This window comes from Oratosquilla oratoria, chromosome 16 (assembly GCF_046742065.1).
Source record: "Oratosquilla oratoria isolate Oo_2021 chromosome 16, ASM4674206v1, whole genome shotgun sequence".
Lineage (NCBI taxonomy): Eukaryota > Metazoa > Arthropoda > Malacostraca > Stomatopoda > Squillidae > Oratosquilla > Oratosquilla oratoria.
In genome coordinates, this window is record NC_134792.1 from 30,605,721 (window position 1) to 30,630,411 (window position 24,691).

The 24,691-nt window shown below is 39.8% G+C and overlaps 2 protein-coding genes across 13 annotated transcripts in view; one reads left to right on the forward strand and one right to left on the reverse strand.

The window, feature by feature from the left end:
• Window positions 1-21,357, reverse strand: part of LOC143033868 (DDB1- and CUL4-associated factor 6-like) — a 60,977-nt gene extending 39,620 nt beyond the window's left edge. For all 10 annotated transcript variants that reach the window (XM_076199444.1, XM_076199440.1, XM_076199437.1 and 7 more), the window contains exons 1-3: window positions 21,167-21,357; window positions 9,969-10,104; window positions 9,534-9,670 (exon numbers count right to left, since the gene is read on the reverse strand). In XM_076199444.1, the coding sequence (XP_076055559.1) occupies window positions 9,534-9,670; window positions 9,969-10,104; window positions 21,167-21,251 (358 nt within the window). In that variant the 5' untranslated portion in view covers window positions 21,252-21,357. The remainder of the gene's footprint in view (window positions 1-9,533; window positions 9,671-9,968; window positions 10,105-21,166) is intronic.
• A 484-nt stretch (window positions 21,358-21,841) lies between these two features.
• The window catches only part of LOC143033871 (uncharacterized), a 300,356-nt gene continuing 297,506 nt past the window's right edge, over window positions 21,842-24,691 (forward strand). For all 3 annotated transcript variants that reach the window (XM_076199448.1, XM_076199447.1, XM_076199446.1), the window contains exons 1-3: window positions 21,842-21,915; window positions 24,175-24,320; window positions 24,430-24,560. In XM_076199448.1, coding sequence (XP_076055563.1) covers window positions 21,907-21,915; window positions 24,175-24,320; window positions 24,430-24,560 — 286 coding nt within the window. In that variant the 5' untranslated portion in view covers window positions 21,842-21,906. The remainder of the gene's footprint in view (window positions 21,916-24,174; window positions 24,321-24,429; window positions 24,561-24,691) is intronic.

Below are 24,691 nucleotides of genomic sequence, written 5' to 3' on the forward strand. Positions count from 1 at the left end.
ACTGTCATGGAAGAGAGTGCAAAATATATGAATGGAGAGTGATTTCAAGAGGATGAGAAAATGACATGGCTCAAAGGGGTGGTCTTGTTTGCTATGTAAAATTCTTGAGCAGAAGATGGGGGAGGGGAAGTATAAAAAAAAAAAAAAAAAAAAAAAAAAAAAAAAAAAAATAATAATAATAATAATAATAATAATAATAATAAAATAATAACAATAATAATCAGGCCCTGCTGTAAAAGTGGCAAGTCCTACTCTGATCTTTTGCACTTCCTCTCCTCTGCTCAATGAACATTCCACATGCATCTAAAGCTCCCTTCATCCTCTCCATCCATCTAATAGTTGGTCATCTTAATCCCAATCTTTCCACTTCTGCTTGCCACTCTTTTAGCTAATTTTCCTGATTCATTGTTTCCATATGCCCAAACCACATCAGCACTCTCCTTTACCTCCCTTACTATCCTATCCATACACTGGTTCATTATCTTTTTTTAATCAGTTTTGGTACCGGTTTTAATGTATGCTGCTGAAAGCTGGACATTAACTTCAAGAGACTGGAGCAGAATTCAGTCGGCAGAAATGAAAACATTAAGAGCAATAGTAAATAAAACCAAAAGAGATCGAATTAGAAATGATGAAATAAGAGAAATGATTGGAGTAACATAAATTAGAAACAAAATAGAAAAGGCACAACTAAGGTGGCTTGGGCACATGGAGAGAATGGATGAAGAGAGAATTGCAAAGAAAAGATGGAACTGGAGACCAAAAGGTAGCAGATCTAGAGGTAGACTGAAGAAAAGATAAAAAGATGGGGTTGAAGAAATCCTAGAGGCAAATGGATTAGGAAAAATAGAGGATTTGAGGGAAGAAAGAAGCTTTGAGAGGACAATCTGGAGAAGTGTGCTGGCCCAAATGACAGGCTGAAAGCCTACCTGGGAGCAGAAGTAAGAAGTAAGTAATACGACTACATTCATATTACTCCTAAAACTCTCCATACACTTAAATGATTCCAAAACTCTCCTTTATCCTCCTCGATTTACTCATTACTGTCACCAAGTATCTCCACTTCAGTCATGTAAGGTGACAAAAACTGGATGGGGATAGGACAAGGCATCCTTCTACCTCTAACCCCAAAGGGGACATTCCTAAAAAAAGCAAGTGCATAAGAGGGTCTGGGAGTTTTCCAACCAGTCCCCTAAGGTTTGAGTCATCTGTTGTACATGGATGTGGTACAGATGAGAGTAAAATTGAAGAGATAGACAGTATGTTTATGAGAAGAAAGATGGATGTACTGGCATTGAGTGAAACTAAGTTGAAAGGGAGGGGCAAGTTTGGGTTTGGGAGTGTAGTTGCGAGGATCTCAGGAGTGAAGAGAGGACAAGGGAGAGAAGGGGTGGCTATACTAGTAAGTGAAAAAATAGGTAAGTGTGTGGTGGAGTGGAAGGTCTTCAAGATTAATGTGGATGAAGGTGAAACTGGGAACAGAGATGTGGTTTTGTAAGTGCATATAGGCCTGGTAGTGAGAAGAGTGCAGAGGAAAGGGAAGCTTATTGGATAGATTTAAATGAGTACAGAGAAAGTTTAGGGAGAAATGTCAATGTAGTGGTATTGGTAGACCTTAATGCTAGGGTAGGAAATAAACCAATAGATGGAGTGGTTGGGAAGTGTGGAGTCCCAGGAAAAAAATCATAGTGAAGAGCTGATGGTGTAGATGTGTCTAGAGAGTTGATCATAACAAATACAGTATTTAGGAAGAAAGTTGAGCATATGTATACATGGGAGAGGGTGGTAGATGGAAGGGTGGTAGAGCATTAATGGACTATATAGTGGTAACCAGGAGAACAGTATGAAGAGTTAAGAATGTACATGTTCTATGGGGAGAGAGTGGGGAAAATATCTGATCACTTCTTGGTAGAAGGTAAGTTGAGAATGGAAGATAGATGGAGAAAGAGGAAAAGGACAAAAAGTAGGGAGGTGCTTAAAGTGAACTGCTTAAATGAGAAAGAAAAGGAGGAGTAGAAGCTGAGAGAGGAGTGGAAGGGAGTGAAGGATAGAGCAGAATTAGGAGTAGAGGAGGAATAGGAACGGTTCAAGGAGGGAGTCACAAGGTGTGCAAAGATGATGTATGGAACAAGGACGGGAGGAAATAGAAGGAAAGATAGTGAGTGGTGGGATGAGGAGGCAAAGAAGGTTGAAGAAGAGAAGAAGCGAGCCTTCACAAATTGGTTACAAAATAGGATGAGAGAATCATACAAGTGGTACAAAGAAAAGAGAAGAGAAGTAAAGCATAAAATAAAGGAGGCAATGAGGAGCGCAGATATGATATGGGATAAGAGTACATACCAAAGGCTTTTTCCCCCTTACAAAAGAGGTGGCCAAAAAACAAAGGCATAAAAGCCAATCCTACCCATTCCATCCCCACATATATACTCCACACCCATCCACCCCCTTCCCTCCCTCTTATCTTGGCTCTTCCTAGATGACAGGCCATCCCTGCATCTCGCCCACTGGCTTGGGTCAGAAGCAGTGTCACAAGACAGCACATCCACAGCGAGGCCGCTTAATTAAATCAGTGACCACCCCTCTCTGTCCCCTCATGCAGAAATGGAGAAGACGGGGAGATGGCTGCATCAATCTATTTTTCACACATACTCCCTCACACCCCATCCCCCATCTACCCCCGAAGGCATCACAGTATCATCCATACACATCCATTCTTCATTCACTCCTATCTTCTGTCCTCTCCCATCCTTCCTCAACAGACATTCCCCTCTTTCCAAATGCTCCTTTTACCCCATCCATCCATCTCATCCTTGGTCGTCCCCTCATGTTCCCTCCTTCTACCTCTGCCTTCTTTTACTATTTCTTCACTCATTCTTTCCATGTGTCCAAACCATCTCAAAATTCTTTCATCAACCCTATCTCCCAACTCCCTTTCAATCCCTGCTCTCCTCCTCACTTCCTTGTTTCTCACTCTATCCTGCCTAGTAACCCCTATCATACTTCTCAGGCACCTCATCTCAAACACAGTAGCAAAACTTTGTGAAAAAGTTGTCAAAAATAGATGGGTTAAGCATTTGGAAGAAAAAATTATACTGAATCCAAACCAATTTGGATTCAGACAAGGAAGATCATATACAACAAACTTGATTTGCTTCTACTCATGACTAATAGACATAATACAAGAGAGAGGTGGGTGGGCAGACTGTGCCTTTCTGGACCCACGAAAGGCATTTGATAAGGTACCACATAAAAAACTAATAAAGAAGATAGAGTCAATAGGCGGCATCAGAGGAAAATTATTGGAATGGATGAAAGACTTCCTGATTGGGAGGAAAATGAGAGTAGTAATTAGAGATAAATTCTCAAACTGGGAAGAGGTAATAAGCGGTGTCCCACAGGGATCAGTACTGGCCCCGATCATGTTTGCCATTTACATTAACCCCTTCACTCCGGGCCAAAATCTTGCGGGTAGCATTAGCTGCCAGACGTGTGATGTTGTGTCATAATACTCGCATTATAAAAAATAAAGTTACCGCTGTATTGCTCGTTTTCTCTTTCACCCGTGAATTTTGATAACCATAGAAAATATAATGAAGCCAGTTTACATTACAGAGTATGGGGGCCACGCAGGTACAACTACAATAAATATAATTAAGACGCCGACATCGGCATCCTCGCGTACCCACTTGCTCCTCATGACACCTACGTAGGCATCATCGTATCGAAGGGGTTAATGACATGGATGAAGGTGTAGAGTGTTATATGAATTTCTTTGCAGATGATGCAAAGATACTAAAGAAGGTAAAAACGGAGGAAGACTGCAACTCATTGCAACAAGATTTGGACAAGATCTGGAATTGGACCCTAAAATGGGAAGTAAAATTCAATATAAAGAAAAGTAGTACAATGGAATTTGGAAAGAGTAAAAACAGAATATCAAAAGATTACAAATTGGTGAAGAAGAGGCGAAAAAAGTAAACTCGGAGAAAGATCTTGGAGTGATGATCAGCAAGGACATGACACTGGATAAGTATATTGATAAAATATTTGGAGAAACCTACAATTTATTGATGTCAATTAAAGTGGCATTTAATTATTTGGATGAGAAAATGAAAAAAAAAAAAAATAAGACCAAAACTTGAGTATGCAGCAACACTATGGACACCCAGTGCCAAAAATATAAAAAAATTACAAAGAATACAAAGAGCAACAACAAAACTAGCACCAACTCTTTCCGAACTGACATATGAGGAAAGACTGTTCAAACTAGAATTACCACCTTTGGAAGAAAGAAGGGAAAGAGGAGACTTGCTGACTATCTATAAAATAATGAAAGGAATGGAAGTCTTAGATAAGAATGACTTGTTAATATGGGATAATGGTAAAACAAGAGGACATGAAAAGAAACTAAAAAAAGGATAGTTACAGAAGAGATCTGAAAAGGAACAGCTTCCCACACAGTGATAGATACATACATACACAAAGGCTTTTTCCCCCTTACAAGGGAGGTAGCCAAAAAGGAAAAGGCATAAAATCATTCCCACCCATTCCATCCCTGAATACACTCCCCATCCCTCCACCCTTCCTCTTATCTTAGCACCTCCTGGATGACGAGTCATCCCTGCACCTTGTCCACTGCCCTGGGTCAGAAGCAGTGTTGCCAGACACAGCACATCCACAGCTAGGATGCTTCATTAAATCAGCGACCCCCCCCCCTCTCCGTCCCCCCATTGCATTAAAGGAGAAGACAGGGAGAAGTCCCTTCGGGCTGCGTCAAAATTTGCTCACACATACTACCTCACCCCCTACTCCCCGCCCATTCCACCTCATGCATCACATCATCATCCATATACAACCATTCTCCATTCCCCCGTCCTTCCTCAACAGACATTTCCCTCTTCCCCAAAGCCCCCTTCACCCCATCCATCCACCTCATCCTAGGACATCCCCTCATGTTCACTCCCTCCACATCTGCCTTCCATACCTCTTTTACTAGTCTTTCTTCACTCATTTTTTCCATGTGTCCAAACCATCCTAATACTCTTTCATCAACACAATCTCCCAACTCCCTTTCCACCCCTGTTCTCCTCCTCACCTCCTCATTTCTCACTCTATCTAGCCTAGTAACCCCCATCATACTTCTCAGACACCTCATCTCAAACACATTCAAACTCCTTCTCTCTTCCTCTCTTATGTTCCATGTTTCTGCCCCATACAGTGCTGTTGGCACAATCGCTCCTTCATACAGTCTCCTCTTAGCATCCATTCCCAAATGTCTATTCCTCATTACACTTTTTAATCCACCAAGGCATTTAGTCACTTCTCTCAATCTACATTCTACCTCCACCTTCACTCCACCTTTTCCTGCCACATTTGCACCCAAGTATCTAAAACTATCCACTTCCTCTAGTTGCTCTCCCTTAATGCTCACTTCCAGTCTACTGCCACTTTCACCCCTTGTACATCTCATCACCTTAATTTTACCCACATTTATCTTTAGCTTTCTTCTATCACATACTCTCCCAAACTCTGCCACCAACTTACTCAATCCCTCCTCTTATCCTGCTACAAGCGCAGTGTCATCCGCAATCAACAGCTGGCTCACCTCCCACTTTTCTCCATTTTCTTTAACCATCTTCAATCCCTGACCCACTACCCTTGCATTTACCTCTCGCACTACCCCATCCATGTACAAGTTGAACAGCCAGGGCGACATAACGCATCCTTGACGAAGTCCCACCATTACCTCGAACCACTCACTCTCTCCATTTCTAATCCTGACACAAGCTCTACTACTCTCATAAAAATTCTTGACAGCTCCTAGAAGCTTTCCTCCTATCCCGTATATCTGCATAACCTCCCACAGTGCCTTTCTGTCTACCCTATCGTAAGCCTTTTCCAGATCCATAAAAGCCCAAAAAACATCCTTCCCCTTTCCTATGGCTTTCTCACATATTTGTCTTACCACAAAGATCTGACCTACGTTACAACCTCTACCCGTCCTAAATCCACACTGTTCCTCACCAATTACTCCCTCTGTTCCTCTCCTAATCCTCTCAATCAAGATCCTCCCATAAGCCTTCCCAACTACACTTAACAAGCTAATCCCTCTGAAACTACTACATTCACACTTGTCCCCTTTTCCCTTGTAAAGAGGAACTATACAGGCACTCCTCCAGCACTCTACTCTCTCAAGTAAACATTAAATAAGCTCACCAGCCAGTCCACCATCACTGTACCTCCTTTTTTTAGACATTCTGCATGGCATCCATCCAGACCAGGTGCCTTACCTGCTTTCATCATCTTAACAACTGCCTTCAAATCATCCTTCCATATTTTTCCTCCATTTTCCTCACTCATCACTCTCATTTTCTTAGCATTTCCCACTGCAGCTATCTTTCCCTCCCTATCCTCCTTCACATTTAGCAACTCCCTAAAATATTCTGCCCATGTTCCCCTTACTGCCTTCTCTTCCATTATCATCTCTCCATCTGCACCTTTTACCTTTTCTTCTCTACTTGATTCGCCTCCTCTTCATCTCTTAATTTCTTTCCAAAACATCTTTTTATTACTTTCAAAATTTTCTGTCATACTCTTACCCCATTTCACATCTGCTCTCCTCTTTGCCTCCTTTACCTTTTGCTTTACTTCTCTTTTCTTTTCTTTGTACCTCTCATATGACTCCCCTGTCCTATTTTGTAACCAATCTGTGAAAGCTCGCTTCTTCTCTTCTACAACCTTCTTTGTTTCCTCATCCCACCATTCACTACCCTTCCTTCTATTTCCTCCTGTCCTTCTTGTTCCACACACCATCCTTGCACACTTTGTGACTCCCTCCTTGAACCATCCCCATTCCTCCACACCTAGCTCAACTCTATCCTTCACTCCCTCCCACTCCTCCTTCAGCTTCTTGTACTCCTTCTCCTTTTCATTCAAAGAGTTCACTCTAAGAACCTCCCTACCTTTCGTCCCTCTCCTCTTTCTCCATCTATCCTCCTCTCTCAACTTACCTTCCACCAAAAAATGATCTAATATTCCCCCACCCTCTCCCCTTAGCACATGTACATCCTTAACTCTTCCTATCATAATCCTATTTACCACTACATAATCCATTAACGCTCTATCTACCACCCTTCCATCCACTACCCTCTCCCATGTGTACTTATGCTTGACTTTCTTCCGAAACACTGTACTTGCTATCATCAACTCTCTTTCTAGACACATTTCCGCCATCAACTCTCCACTACGATTCTTTCCTGGAACTCCACATTTCCCAACCACTCCATCAATTGGACCATTTCCTACCCTAACATTAACCTCTTCACTACGGGGCACATCGCACATCTGGCAGCATTAGCTGCCCGACGTGCGATGTTGCGTCATAATAATCGCATTATAAAAAATAAAGTCAGTGCTCAATCGTTCGTTCTCTTTCACCCATGTATTTTGATAACCATAGAAAATTGATGAAGCCAGTTTAGAGAGAATGGAAATTACATAGGTACGACTACAATAAATATAATCAAGATGGCGACGTCGGCATCATTGAGTACCCACTTGCTCCTCATGCTGCCTACGTAGGCATCACCGTATGGAAGTGGTTAAGGTCTCCCAGTACTATTACATTGACATTTCTCCCTAAATCCTCTATGCACTCATTTAAATCTATCCAAAAGGCCTCCCTTTCTTCTACACTCTTCTCACTGCCAGGCCCATATGCACTTACAAAGACCCACATCTCCTTTCCCAGTTTCACCTTCATCCACATTATCCTTGAGGAAACCTCCTTCCACTCAACTACACGTTTACCTATCTCTTTACTTACTAGAATAGCCACCCCTTCCCTCCCTCGCCCTCTCTTCACTCCTGATAACCTCCCACTTACACTCCCAAACTTACACTCACCCTTCCCTTTCAACTTAAGAGTGATAGATACTTGGAACAAATTAGACAATGAAACAGTGTGTGCAAACACTATTCAAGATTTTAAGAAAAAACTTGATGCTGAGAGATACAAAGATGGGTCACCACGAGCATAGCTCTCTTCCTGTATAATACAACTAGGTAAATACATTCAAACTCCTTGCTTCCTTTCTTATGTTCCATGTTTCTGCCCCATACAGTGCTGTTGACACAATCACTCCATACAACCTCTTCTTTGCATTCATTCCCAAATGTCTATTTCTCATTACACTTTTTAATCCCCTCAAGGCATTTACTTGCTTCTCTCAATAACCATTCTACCACCACCTCCACTCCTCCCTTTCCTGCCACATTTGCACCCAAGTATCTAAAACTATCCACTTCCTCCAGTCTCGCACCCTTGATGCTCACTTCCAGCCTGCTGTCACTCTCTCCCCTTGTACATCTCATCACCTTACTTTTGTCCACATTTATCTTCAGCTTCCTTTTTTCACACACCTTCTCAAACTCTGTCACTAACTTCCTCAATCCCTCCTCTGATCCTGCTACAAGCTCAGTGTCGTCAGCAAACAACAACTGGCATATTTCCCACTTTTCTCCATTTTCTTTAACCATCTTCAATCCCTGACCCACTACCCTTGCATTCACCTCTCGCACCACCCCATCTATGTATAGATTGAACAGCTAGGGCGGTATAACACATCCCTGACGAAGTCCCACCTTTACCACAAACTATTCACTCTCTCCATTTCTAATCCTAACACAAGCTCTACTACTCTCGTAAAAACTCTTGACTGCTCTTAACAGCTTTCCTCCTATCCCATATATCTGCAGTACCTCCCACAGTGCCTTCCTGTCTACCCTGTCGTAAGCCTTTTCCAGATCCATAAAAGCCCAAAAAACATCCTTACCTTTTCCTATAGCTTTCTCACATATCTGTCTTACCACAAAAATCTGATCTACACATCCCCTACCTGTCCTAAATCCACACTGTTCCTCACCAATTACTCCCTCTGTTCCTCTCCTAATCCTCTCAATCAAGACCCTCCCATAAGCCTTCCCAACTACACTCAACAGGCTGATCCCTCTGAAACTACTACACACACTTGTCCCCCTTTCCCTTGTAAAGCGGAACTATACAGACACTCCTCCAGTCCTCTGGCACTCTACCCTCTCCTAAACAAACATTAAATAACCTCACCAGCCAGTCCACCATAACTGTACCTCCTTTCTTCAGACATTCTGCATGGCATCCATCCAACCCAGGTGCCTTACCTGCTCTCATCATCTTAACAGCTGCTTTCACTTCATTTTTCCCTATTTCTCCTTCCATCTTTCTCTATTTCTCCTCCATTAATAATAACAATAATAATATGATAATAATAGTAATAAAAATAATAATACATACATACATACATATACCATACATTACCAAGGCAAAAACAAAAAAGTAACTTGGCATTCCCCTTTGAGTGGAGATTTGGTTCTGACATGTGACTCTAGTCTTTGGGAGTACTTCTAAAGCTTCTAATGTACTGACTGTATATAACTATGCATAGAGGATTGCAGTGTAGAATTATCTGTAAAGGACAAAACAAAAGCCAACTCACCAGTAAAAACAAGAACACCATCACCAGAGCATGAGACAATTTGTTTATTGCACTTGTGTGGAAGAAATTTAGCACTGAATATGTTGGCTCGGTGGGCAGTGTGGATGCGTTTAAGTTGACAACCTTGCCATGGATCACTGCAAAAATACATCAATGAGCAATTAATAGGATAATTTTTTTTCTTTTTTAGAATATCTTAAGAATCAGTTGAAATGCACCACTATGCTCTTAATGTTCATACAACTGTGAAATATCTATGACCTTAAAACCATCTTACAAAGAGCCAAAAGTATTCACTACCATTTTTAGGTGAAATATATAATTTGGAAAATAAACTGCATGTCATTTCATTGTACCATTAAATTACTTAATCTATGTTAATTCAACCACATAAGTAACTTTGCTTAAAGTTTACTAGAAACATAATATTCCAACCTAATGACAAGGTGCTGATCATCAGACCCTGAGAGAAGGAAATTTCCATCATCACTCCAAACTATAGTATTGACACAGCCTCGGTGATTATCCAATAACCGCATTAATGACATACGTTGTATCATCGACTCTGAGCCTGTTGGAAAAAAAGATCTGGTTAGTGTATACTGTATATATTCACTGGTAATGAATAAAATATGAAGAAAATAAAGTCACATAATTAGTGTAGATTTAAACATATATATTATTTTTTATCAAAGTGGTTATCTCTTGAAAATTCGAACTCTGCTAAAAACAAATACTTTCAAGGTCTATTCTAATCAATGACCATATAATAAGTTAAAACTGATTCAACTTTTCCCATACGAAAACATCTAGCCTGACACTAAATCTACAACCATTATTTCTTGCATATCTAGTCTCTATCAAGTGGTAAAATATTGTCAGTTCTAATATCATTAATTTCTTTCAAGCTTTACCTAAGTAATATATTCTTTTGAATTTTCTTTACTAATAATAGTAATTATAATTGTTTCCTCATGTTTCACAAGCAGAAAACACGCAGCCCCACAACAGCTGGCAACAGTCCTTGGATCCTCCCATAGATTTCTCTGGGAAGAAACTTTGGATTGTTTTCCATGTTGTACAGGTGTGGAACTGTTTCTACATCACTGGCTAAATCTAGTAGAAGGAAGGAAACAATCACCAGTTGTCATTTCTCCACGTATGAAAAGATGTAAGCTATTTTTGAAAAGTTGAAATTGATAGAGACTTAAAGACTAAGTGTCATCTCCTCAGAGCTGCACCTGATGGAGGTGCCAGGGTTGATAGGTTTTCAAAATGAGCAGCTTCATTGTCTTATCTTGCTGGATCACCACATACAGGTTCCTGTCACTACTAAGGTTAAATTAAAAGCTTAAAGCTTGTATAAACTGACCTATACTGATTATATTCTGTCCAATGCCAGACAATTTTACTTAGTCAAGGGAATGTCAACATGGAAAGGGATGCATCCCATTGGGATCTGGAATGTTTTAATTTCTTACCGTATATTTTTTCTTAAAAAAAGTTTACTTTAACTATCAAGCAAATCTAGATGAACATAAGAACATTAGAATGAAGGAGACTGCAAGAGACCATGAGGCCTACACTAAGTAGTTCTTTTACCACCCATCATCCCCATCCATAAAGTTGTCCAACCATTTCTTAAAACAACTGATACTTTCAGCGCTCACTACATGGTTACTAAGTCTGTTCCATTTATTGACCACCCTATTAGTAAATCAATTCTTGCCTATTTCCTTCTTAACCCCTTCCATACGGTGCCGCACACGTAGGCGTCATGGACTTAGATCTCGGTGGCAGCAGCCAAAGCCAGCCGTAAGACGTGTCGTTATAATACTCGCATCATAAAATATAGTCACCGCTTATATCGATCGTTCTCTCTTCACCCGTGAATTTTGATAACCATAGAAAATGCGATTACAAAAGAATTAGAAAGAATGTCATTATGGAGGGGCGACTACAATAAATATAATCAAGACGCCGATATGGCAGCCTCGCGAATACACTCGCTCCCCATGACGCCTACTTGTGCGGCACCGTATGGAAGGGGTTAAATCTATATTTGTCCAATTTATATGCATTATTATGAGTCCTACCCTGTTGTCTTAACCGATTCAACTCATGTCAGCCGTTTGTGGTGTAGATACGAAAAACCGGATATGGTAGGCCTCGCGCCAGCCCGTACATCTGAATATCATCTGATGCGGCTTGACCGCATGAGGACTGACATCATATTTTTCTGGTGTTTGATCAAACATTTTGGTGTTTTATGATTTTTTGTTTTATTTGACCAAATGACAAGAATCTTGTCATCGGAGTTTAAAGGGTTAATAAGATGACCTTGTTTGTGTCACCCTTGTTAAAGCCTTTAATCCACTTAAACACCTCTATTAGATCACCCTGCACTCTGCATCTTTCCAGAGTGTAAGTGAAGGTGCCTAAGCCTCTCTTCGTAAGGTAAATTTCTGAGCCCATGTATCATTTTGGTCATTCTCCTCTGTATTGATTCTAGAGAATTGATGTCCATTCTATAAGACGGAGACCAAAACTGTACCACATAGTCAAGAATGGGTCTAACACTAGATAAAGTTTGATAATTACTTCTGCACTGCTATTCATAACCATCCTAGCAATGAAACCTAATGCTCTGTTTGCTTTATTCCTGGTGCTAATGCACTGTTTCCTGGGTGGTCAGGACTTATTAGAACTTCTAAGTCTCTCGCACTCAGTTTTCTCTAAAAACATGTTATCTAAGCTATATCTATTTTCTGGGTTGTGTAGCCCTATGTTTAATGTGCTGCACTTTGAGATATTGAAGTTCATTTGCCAATTCACCGACCATGTGAGCAATTTGTTAAGATCGTCCTGCAGAATCTCGGTATTGTCTCCTGACCTAATTTGGTGTCCTATTTTAGTGTTGTCTGCAAATTTACTAACATCACTATTAATCCCATTGTCCAAGTTGTTTATGTACACAATGAACAATAAGGGACCCAAAACAGAGCCCTGGGAGATCCCACCAGAAACACTCCCCCATTTGGATTTTACACCAGTTATAATGACCTGCTGTTTTCTGTCACTGATGCAAGCTCTAATCCATTCTAACACTTTTCCTCCTATGCCATGGGCTTTAATTTTATTTAGTAGTCTTTGGTGGGGCACCTTGTCAAACGCTTTGCTAAAGTCAAGATAAATATATCATAACTATCATTGTTATCTGACACCTTACAATGCTTTAGTATAAAAGGATAGAAGATTAGTCACACATGACTTAACCTTGGAAAAACCATGCTGTGTGTCACGAATCATGTTATTTTTCTCTATGTGTTCTCTGAGTCTATTAACTATTACTGATTCAAGCATTTTACCTATAGCTGATATCAAACTGATGGGAGGAAAGTCAAATGGTTTTGGATGGGAGTATGTTTTGACTTGGCCATTCCCCTTTATGAGAAGGAAAAGATCTTTTGATGATAATAATAATAATAATTGTTGACTTGAGTTCCACTGACTGGGAACCCAGTCATACATTGGCTGACAATGGCCCTTGTGCTCTCCCATAGATCTCTCTGGGAAGATACTTTAGGCTAATGTCTGTGTTGTATTAGTGTTAAACTACTACAGTCATACTTGTCCCCTTTTCCTTTGTACAGTGGAACTATACATACACTCCTCCAATCTATCAGAAATCTTCCCTTCCATAATGTATAAAAACAACTAAAAAATACATGGAAGTAGAACTGTTTACTCCACAGTTCTATTGCTGAGGAATTTGCTTTGTTGCACCAACTTGCAAAAATGTGTTCATGTTCTAAAGACAGGTAATGAAGCAAACTGGAGCACTGCAATTCACTCAGTATCTATCTGGCTGTCAATGTAGGAGGTAGTGTTACCACGTCATCCTGTGTGGTGCTTACATACTTTCTGCTTCATCAAAAGTATATGAATGTGATTTATCTATAGAGATGATATTGTGTATTCACTGTTTTTCCAGAAACTTTATGGTGTAGAATTTTATTCAATAATCATGACCCCAATGCTTCCCCTAGAAACAAATTCTGTGACAGCAAGTTAACTTCACCAGCTTATACCTTTATAAGAAAGTTGATTTTAAAACATGAGGCCATCCTTCACCTGATATCAAGACATGTCAAGAATAAGAAACATACATACATACATATACATATATATATATATATCTGTATATATATATATATACATATATATATATACCAATGGCTTTTTCCCCCTTACAAGGGAGGTATCCAAAGCCAAAGGCATAAATCTTCTCCCACCCATTTCATCCCACATACTTCACTCCCATTCACCACCCCTCCCTCCCTCTTTTCTTGGCTTCTCCTGGTGACAGGTCATTCCTGCATCTTGCCCACTGCCCTGGGTCAGAAGCAATGTAATAAGACACAGCATATCCACAGCAAGGCTGCTTCATTTAATTGGTGATCCCACCCCCCTCTCCGTCCCCTCATGCAAAAAAAGAGAAGACTGGGGAAATCCCTTTGGATTGTGTCAAATAATCATTCATACATGCTCCCTCAAACATCCCCCCCATCCCCTACCCACTCCCTTCCAAGCATCACAGCATCATTCATACACAACCATTCTCCACTGAGCCCTATCTTCTTTCTTCTCCCTTCCTTCCTTAACCACTTCCATACAGTGACGCCTACGTAGGTGTCATGAGGAGGAAGTGGGTACGCGATGATGCCGACGTCGGCGTCTTGATTTTATTTATTGTAGTCGTACCTACGTAACCTCCATTCTCTCTAAACTGGCTTCATCATATTTTCTATGGTTATCAAAATTCACGGGTGAAAGAGAACGAACGATTGAGCACTGACTTTATTTTTTATAATGTGATTATTATGACGCAACATCGCATGTCAGGCAGCTGATGCTGCTAGACGTGCGATGTGCCCTGGAGTGAAGTGGTTAACAGACACTTCCCTCTTTCCCAAAGCCCCTTTTACCCCATCCATCCATCTCATCCTTGGTTGCCCCTCATGTTCATTTCCTCCACCTCTGCCTTCCACACCTCCTTTACTAATCTTTCTTCACTCATTCTTTCCATGTGTCCAAACCATTCCAATACTCTTTCATCAACCCCATCTCCCAACTCCCTTTCCAACCCTGCTCTCCTCCTCACCTCCTCATTTCTCACTCTATCCAGCCTAATAACCCCTATCATACTTCTTAGGCATTTCATCTTAAACACATTTTAACTCTTCCTCTCTTGTGTTCCATGTTTCTGCCCTGTACAATGCTGTTGGCACAATCACTTCTTCATACAATCTCCTCTTAGCATCCAATCCCAAATGTCTATTTCTCAGTAAACTTTTTAATCCCCCAAGGCATTTACTTGCTTCTCTAAACCTACATTCTGCCTCCACCTTCATTCCTCCCTTTCCCACCACATTCACACCCAAGTATCTAAAGCTATCCACTTTCTCCAGTCTCTCTCCCTTAATACTAACTTCCAATTTGCTGCCACATTCTCCCCCTGTACATTTCATCACCTTACTTTTACCCACATTTATATACAACTTCCTTCTTTTTTGCACACCTTCCCAAACTCCATCACTAACTTCCTTAATCCCTCCTCTGATCCTGGTACAAGTGCAGTGTCATCAGCAAACATCTCAAAGCTCTTCCCTAAATTCACTGGACCTTTTTGTATCATTGGACAGGAGTCAAATAATAAAGTAAAAGCACTCAGGTTGCACAATCTTACAGAGACTATATTGCACAAAGATCATATCAAAAGAGTTTCCTGTGGCCTAAACTTAGAGAACATTTCATCATCAATTAGTATAAAGGATCACCACCCCTCGCATCTTCTCCCCCTAATTACAACCTTAGCAGTCAAGCCACCACTTCATAAGTTTGCATCTTGCCTAGGTGAACAGAAATAATATCTACTTCCACATGTTCTTAAGATTAAGTAAGTTTTATCTTAAATAGTATTTTCCTGTAATATAATTGCTTAAAATCAATGTACATTTATCTTATATGTCAAATTATTATATTTTCACCTTCTTTGAACATTAACCTCTTCAGAAGTGCACACCTGTGCGATATAGCATTAGAAAATTAAATATTCATTTTGAAAATTATAACACATCCACATAATATACATTTTTCTTGGCAGAAATCAATAATAGAAAAGGTTGCTAAAAGTGATACACTTATAAACATAGTTGCTGGGGCTGCTTGAGATGCCAACTTTGTTTTGATAGATGCAGTGGTTGAAGAAATTAAAGTATGATAAATTCATCTATTCTAACCTAACCTGCACTTAGTAATGCAATACCTGTAATTCCACAGGTCATCAGGGATGCTGACAGCCAGTTTTGGTATTGTATCTGATCAGACTGCAAGGTCTACAGTTGCATAGCTTTAAGAAATGCATGAATCTCAGCTCTGCAGCACTGTTTTAAAATTACATACCATATGAGGTACTGATGGAAGCACTGAGGATGTATTCCAGATCCTATGGTCACAGTTTCGTTTGGTAGCATATTTGTTTTTTAGTGGAGTTGGAAAGACAACATGGCACCTCATTCCTATAATCACAGCTTCATTTGGTGGTGTATTTGCTTTTAGTCTTTTTTTTTTATTCATTTCCACCAAGAAAAACATATATTACATTGATGTATTATAAAAAATACCCAATTTATCAATAATAACAATAACTCAGCAATGCATCTTCCCATAGGTCCTTAATGATATTTCTTAGCCCTGACAACCATAAATCAAAGTAGCACCCAGTGCTCAACCCCTCCCACTAGACAAGAACCCTACAATACTTGGTTTCACAGTTGATACACGCATGACATTCACCTCTCATTAAACACCATATTGTGAAAGCAAACACATACATACATATACCAAGGCTTTTTCCCCCTTACAAGGGAGGTAGCCAAAAAAGGAAAAGGCATAAAATCATTCCCACCCATTCCATCACTGAATACACTCCACACCCCTCCACCCTCCCTCTTATCTTAGCACCTCCTGGATGACGGGTCATCCCTGCACCTTGTCCACTGCCCTGGGTCAGAAGCAGTGTCGCATGATGCAGCACATCCACAGCAAGGCCGCTTCATTAAATCGGCAACCCCCCCCCACTCTCCGTCCCCCCATGCATAAAAGGAGAAGACGGGGAGAAATCCCTTTGTGCTGCGTCAAATTTTGCTCACACATACTACCTCACCCCCCATCCCTCTGCCCATTCCACCTCATGCATCACAACATCACCCATATACAACCATTCTCCATTCACCCCTGTCTTCTGTCCTCTCCCGTCCTTCCTCAACAGACATTCCCCTCTTCCCCAAAGCCACCTTCACCCCATCCATCCACTTCATCCTAGGACGTCCCCTCATGTTCACTCCCTCCACATCTGCCTTCCATACCTCTTTTACTAGTCTTTCTTCACTCATTCTTTCCATGTGTCCAAACCATCCTAATACTCTTTCATCAACACTATCTCTCAACTCCCTTTCCACCCCCGTTCTTCTCCTCACCTCCTCATTTCTCACTCTATCTAGCCTAGTATCCCCCATCAAACTTCTCAGACACCTCATCTCAAACACATTCAAACTCCTTCTCTCTTCCTCTCTTATGTTCCATGTTTTTGCCCCAAACAGTGCTGTTGGCACAATCACTCCTTCATACAGTCTCCTCTTAGCATCCATTCCCAAATGTCTATTCCTCATTACACTCTTTAATCCACCAAGGCATTTAGTCACTTCTCTCAATCTACATTCTACCTCCACCTTCACTCCACCTTTTCCTGCCACATTTGCACCCAAGTATCTAAAACTATCCACTTCCTCCAGTCGCTCTCCCTTAATGCTCACTTCCAGTCTACTGCCACTTTCACCCCTTGTACATCTCATCACCTTACTTTTACCCACATTTATCTTTAGCTTTCTTCTATCACATACTCTCCCAAACTCTGTCACCAACTTCCTCAGTCCCTCCTCCGATCCTGCCACAAGGGCAGTGTCGTCAGCAAACAACAGCTGGCTCACCTCCCACTTTTCTCCATTTTCTTTAACCATCTCCAATCCCTGACCCACTACTCTTGCATTTACCTCTCGCACTACCCCATCCATGTATAAGTTGAACAGCCAGGGCGACATAACGCATCCTTGACGAAGTCCCACCTTTACCTCGAACCACTCACTCTCTCCATTTCTAATCCTGACATAAACTCTACTACTCTCATAAAAACTCTTGACAGCTCCTAGAAGCTTTCCTCTTATCCCATATATCTGCATAACCTCCCACAGTGCCTTTCTGTCTACCCTATCGTAAGCCTTTTCCAGATCCATAAAAGCCCAAAAAACATCCTTTCCCTTTCCTATAGCTTTCTCACATATTTGTCTTACCACAAAGATCTGATCTACACAACCTGATCTACACAACCTCTACACTGTTCCTCACCAATTACTCCCTCTGTTCCTCTCCTAATCCTCTCAATCAAGATCCTCCCATAAGCCTTCCCAACTACACTTAACAAGCTAATCCCTCTGAAACTACTACATTCACACTTGTCCCCTTTTCCCTTGTAAAGTGGAACTATACAGGCACTTCCAGTCCTCCGGCATTCTACCCTCTCTCCAGCAAACATTAAATAACCTCACCAGCCAGTCCACCATCACTGTACCTCCTTTTTTTAGACATTCTGCATGGCATCCATCCAGACCAGGTGCCTTACCTGCTTTCATCATCTTAACAACTGCCTTCACTTCATCCTTCCTTATTTCTCCTCCATTTTCCTCACTCATCACTCTCATTTTCTTAGCATTTTCCACTGCAACTATCTTTCCCACCCTATCCTCCTTCACATTTAGCAACTCCCTAAAATATTCTGCCCATCTTCCCCTTACTGCCTTCTCTTTCATTATCATCTCTCCATCTGCACCTTTTACCTTTTCTTCTCTACTTGATTTGCCTCCTCTACCTCTCTTAATTTCTTTCCAAAACATCTTTTTATTACTTTCAAAATTTTTGTCATATTCTTACCCCACTTCACATCTGCTCTCCTCTTTGCCTCCTTTACCTTTTGCTTTACTTCTCTTTTCTTTTCTTTGTACCTCTCATATGACTCCCTCGTCCTATTTTGTAACCAATCTGTGAGAGCTCGCTTCTTCTCTTCTACAACCTTCTTTGTTTCCTCATCCCACCATTCACTACCCTTCCTTCTATTTCCTCCTGTCCTTCTTGTTCCACACACCATCCTTGCACACTTTGTGACTCCCTCCTTGAACCATTTCCATTCCTCCTCCACAGCTAGCTCTACTCTATCCTTCACTCCCTCCCTCTCCTCCTTCAGCTTCTTCTTGTACTCCTTCTCCTTTTCCTTTTAAAGAGTTCACTCTAAGCACCTCCCTACCTTTTGTCCCTTTCCTCTTTCTCCATCTATCCTCCACTCTCAACTTACCTTCCACCAAAAAATGATCTGATATTCCCCCACCCTCTCCCCTTAGCACATGTACATCCTTAACTCTTCCTATCATAATCCTATCTACCACTACATAATCCATCAACGCTCTATCTACCACCCTCTCCCATGTGTACTTATGCTTGACTTTCTTCCAAAACACTGTATTTGCTATCATCAACTCTCTTTCTAGACACATTTCCACCATCAACTCTCCACTACGATTCTTTCCTGGAACTCCACATTTCCCAACCACTCCATCAATTGGACCATTTCCTACCCTAGCATTAAGGTCTCCCAGTACTATTACATTGATATTTCTCCCTAAATCCTCTATGCACTCATTTAAATCTATCCAAAAGGCCTCCCTTTCTTCTACACTCTTCTCACTGCCAGGCCCATATGCACTTACAAAGACCCACATCTCCTTTCCCAGTTTCACCTTCATCCACATTATCCTTGAGGAAACCTCCTTCCACTCCACTACACGTTTACCTATCTCTTCACTTACTAGAATAGCCACCCCTTCCCTCCCTCATCCTCTCATCACTCCTGATAACCTCCCACTTACACTCCCAAACTTACACTCACCCTTCCCTTTCAACTTAGTTTCACTCAAAGCCAACACATCCATCTTTCTTCTCACAAACATACTACCTATCTCTTCCCTTTTACTCTCATCTGTACCACATCCATGCACATTAAAAGACCCAAATCTTAGGGTGCTGGTCGGAAAACTCCCAGACCCTCTTATGCCTTTACTTTTTCGTTTAGGAATGTCCCCTGTGGGGCTACAAGGAGAAGAATGCCTAGTCCCACTCCCCGTCCCTTTCTTCTCGCCTCTTACGATCCAAGTGGAAATACTTGCTGGCAGTATTCTTTTCCCCCACCATAGGGAATTCCCCCACAGCAGAAAATGAATACTCAGAGAAATGGTACAGGACAGCAGCAAGGGGTTGGGGGACAGCATAACAGAGGGACAGTCGTAGTATAAAAGTGAGCATTAACAGAATAGTTACTTTCATAGTATCTTGAGACACGTTATATAAACATCTTATGTGAATCCCACTTAACTATGCTCTCACGATGCAAAATCCAACAATCAAGAAAACGATGACAATCTATGAACACATAACAAAGGTCCAGTTAAACATTCTTGCACATCTATACTTAGAAAGCAAAATCCTTTCCATTAAGCCCACGAGACTATAAGGTACATAATTTTATGAAAAAGTTCTCAAACCCACTCATCCTTAAGATCACATATCACAAATATATCCAACTAAAAAAAAAAAAAAAAAAAAATCCAGTTGCTTCCTACTCAATCATCTACAATCTACTCCAGTACCCTACAACACTTGGTGGACTACCAAATTCTATTCTTTATTCAAAAACTCTAAAATAAGAAAAGATTCCAAAGACTGGGACAAAATTAAGGAATCCCAATGTTCAGGTCACCAGAACTCAGTGAAACCATACCAATGCAGAATTGGCCTTACAAAAGACACAAAATGCCTTTGATGCAAAAAAACATAAAGTCAAAGATAAAGATTAAAGAGCATTATATCTAGCATTTGTTCTGATGAACACAGGAGTACTGGAAGTAAAACAGTTAACCACATACTAGAGGTTCCATCCATGGACAAAAAAAAAATTCTCACAACTCTGGCTCAATACATGGCACTATACATTATTTTGATATTAAGAAAAGACCCCTGTTAATTCTTCCAAACAACTATGAACAAAACAGATTTTGGAAAATAACAATTATGAGCATTTATTCTTTATTCTGTGCTATTGTATTTAATCCAGACTACACAAAATTTCTTTACGGATTTATGGTCTAAACCAGTGGCCTTGACCAGTTTCCTGGGGGAATCCAAGTATCTCCTAAAAAGAGAGAACCTGGGCAATGAACTGAACTGGACAAATATAAAAACCCACAGTCCACACTCCACAGAAATTTGTGAAACTAATGTCTACAAATAATAGTCCATACAGAGTCCATACTTGGTGTAAAAGACAATATTGATCTGAAGAACACATTGTTTTCAATCTCTACATTACACATTAACTTTCTAATAGGCTATTAAATAGCTCAAATAGAACATGTCACAATTTACTCTTGACAAAGTCTTGATAGTTGATAGAGCCTTCACAACCATACCTTTAGTGAGGTGCTGAAGGGCTGAGGTATTATTACTTGCGTCATAGTGCCTGTTAACGACATATCTAAAGAGATTTGAGCTCATCTCCAACGCCACTACGTTGAAGTTAGGCTACGGCCGATTTTGCTATTGTCCCTTGACAATTTTGGCAAATCCTTCCGAAAAGCTTACATGCAACAATAACAACACAATGAATATGAAATGGAAAAATATTATTAATATTTACAAACTGCTAACAAAAAATAAAAAAATATTTACCTTAGTTAAGAACTAGTTATATTAGCTATACCTTATCTGACAAAAATATATACACTATAAGGAATAAAGTTAGTCTATATTTTCCCTACAATATTCTCATTGCTAAAGCAGAAGACGAAATTCTGTGGGGGTAACCTTGAAATTATAAGTAAGATGGGTTTACGCCTTCTTTCAAATCAAATTTACACCCAACCATAAAGAGTTTATAGCATTTTCAGTTTAATGCATAACTTTAGTCTATCAAAAATATTACCCCTTTCAATTCTAATTTGTCTCATATAAGCGAATTGTACACTTGTTTCACTGCATTCTACAGTAGAAATTTTAGTGTTAATTAAGCATTATATTTAACGTTGAACAAGTTTAGATATTAGAAAAACAATAGAGCTTGTCGGCATTTAAACTAAATATAATCATTTCACAATAAAGTTTTATCAGTGTGTGCAGTCGCTGCACGCCGTGTCTTTTGTACTCCAGGATAATGTCTACCGTAAGTAATACCAACTATTGTATCATTATAGCCAAAAACAGTATACAGGAAACTATTACAACATTATTTATATTAAGGTAGCACACTCATTGGGGGTATATTTTTAGAGTAAACCCACCCTCATCTTATTTGTTTGAAATATTATACAAACCTCGTTATCTTATGATTGCTTCCGACAAATACCTTTACGAGAAAAGTAACAAAATTGTTCTTGGTAAGAAGTTGAATGGATTAGGACAGCTGATGTATTTTAGTAATAATTTTTAATGGAAAAGGACCAACCTATAAAGTTATATATAAGTAATTTGAGTGTTATGGTAACGTCAACAAATAATGCTTATTATATGTAGTACACTAGTGTTGTATATTATTCCTTTCTGTGCGCAAATTATGTCTTCAAACCTAATAGATTGTTGGTTTGTGTTAGACATGGCGGTAAAATTTTACTTTCGACCATTGTTAGAATATAGCAATACAAAATTAAATAGTAATTTTGTAAATTAAAATGTATGAACGTAATATGCAATTTTGTGTGCGGAAATGAAAATAGAAAAAGTTGCTAAAACAGATTTCGTAAACGAAGTCGTGTACTACGAATGGTACGCCATGTTTGTTATGGTAGATTCCGACGTCGGAGAAATGAAAGGACGATAAATTTGTCTAAACTAAAGTAAACTAATCTAACCTAACCGGTAAAATGTTACTTTCGACCATTGGAGGAATATAGCCATACAAAAGCTGAGTGGTTGAAAAGCCCGCCAACGTCTCTCACGACGACGACGATGAGGACCAGCCGGATGATATCTAATTTGCAGGTAATGATTTATTAAACACAGGTTAGGTTAGGTTAGTTTAGTTTAGACAAATTTATCGTCCTTTCATTTCTCCGACGTCGGCATCTACCATAACAAACATGGCGTACCATTCGTCGTACACGACTTCGTTACTTAAGAAATCTGTTTTAGCAACTTTTTTATTTTCATTTCCGCACACAAAATTGCACATTTCGTTTATACATTTTAATTTACAAAATTACTATTTAATTTTGTATTGCTATATTCCTACAATGGTCGAAAGTAAAATTTTACCGACATGGCATTTCCTCGTTCATATATGTATTCCCCTTGGCCCTTACACATTCATACAGTAACCAGCTGTCTGCGCACGAGGTTGAAATGACCAAAGAGCGTGGCTAAGTAACTAAACTTCTCAACGCACATCCAAATGAAAATACAATTCGCAAAGTATCTTTCACTCGTTCCCCTACTTCCTGTCAAGCTGACGTCGCAGTAATAGAACTTACGCATATTCACATAATATTTGTTTTTGTTTTGTTATAATTTGTCTGTCTGATTTTCATTTATTATTAGTTATATGTCAATTTATTATCATTTACTATTTACCTGTTTGTTTGTTATTCAACTATACCTATGCATTTTTTTATGTATTTTATTTGTTATTTACATTATTATTAATATGATTTTTTTTTTTTTTTTTTTTTTTTTTTTTTTTTTTTTTTATCCGACCTAGATATGGATCAAAAGGTCTCCTGTCGGCATGCTCCGCCTTTGTAATCCTTTGTAAAGTTGCAGTTTCCCTAGCGTCCGCCATGTTGGATACCCCAAGACGTGGAGTACAATTTTTTTTTAAGACATCAACGAAGGAAAATTTTCTAGGCACTACAGTATCAGAGACGATATGTTTTATTCATATCAATCGTGTTTGATTAAACTAAGAAGTAGGGCTGAAACGACCTCGAAAATGGTTACGCGACACAACACAAAAAGTTAACAGTAACAGAAAATTGCTTAGGTCTACCGTATATAAAAAAATGTAAATATATAAATAGATAAATAAAAATAACAATATTAAATCCCCCAATTAAGAGGGTGATCAGCCAAGACCTGCAACCATTCTTCACCCATCCAGCATCCATTTAATGACCCACAGTCCTCTTATCTTAGCTCCTTGTGGATGAAGAGTCATTCCTTCCTGTATTTTATGTGCCCAGCAGTGCAGCAAGACAAAGCACTTCCACTGCAGTGCCCAATGGCTGAATCTGGTTTACCCCCACAGCTTCATTTCATGACAAACTTCCCTCTTCACCGAAGAGATGATTTTCCCTAACATGTGTCCTGCTGCGGTATTATGTGCACTTGCCCACTGTTAGCCCATCATGAAGCATTTGAACATGATAGACAAATTAGCATTGTAAATTACAAGTGAAAGAACACAGAAATTCTTGAATTCCACTTTCAGTCTAAAAAATCGGTGACGGTGGTTGTGAGAGGACTACCAGTAGGTACCAGCAAAGAGCAGTTGTCAAGTCTTTGTTCATCTCTTGAAGGACTTCTTGAAGTTGTAGTTCCAGAAAAGGCAACACGGAAAAAACGCAGCAGCTTTGGGTATGAAGCCATGGCAATTTATATTTTGTTTATGACTGGCCTATAGTTTAATATTTCAACAGCTCCATATAATATAACTATATCCCAAATGACATTTTTACTTCCTCAGATTTGCAAGGTTCACGGCTATGGAGGAAGCTCAGGCTGCTATTCAACACTTGAATAAATCCACAGTTGATGGAAAAGTGATTTATGCAGAATTGGGACACGATCATCCTAAAAATACAAATTACTTTAGTGGTATGTTATGCACTAACATGACCTTGGAAGCTGAGGAACAATCTTCCACATGCTTCCACATTTATTTTTGTTTACCAACAGAGATACAAACCCTATCTTCTCCTGCTTTTGACATTCCCTATCCACATGTT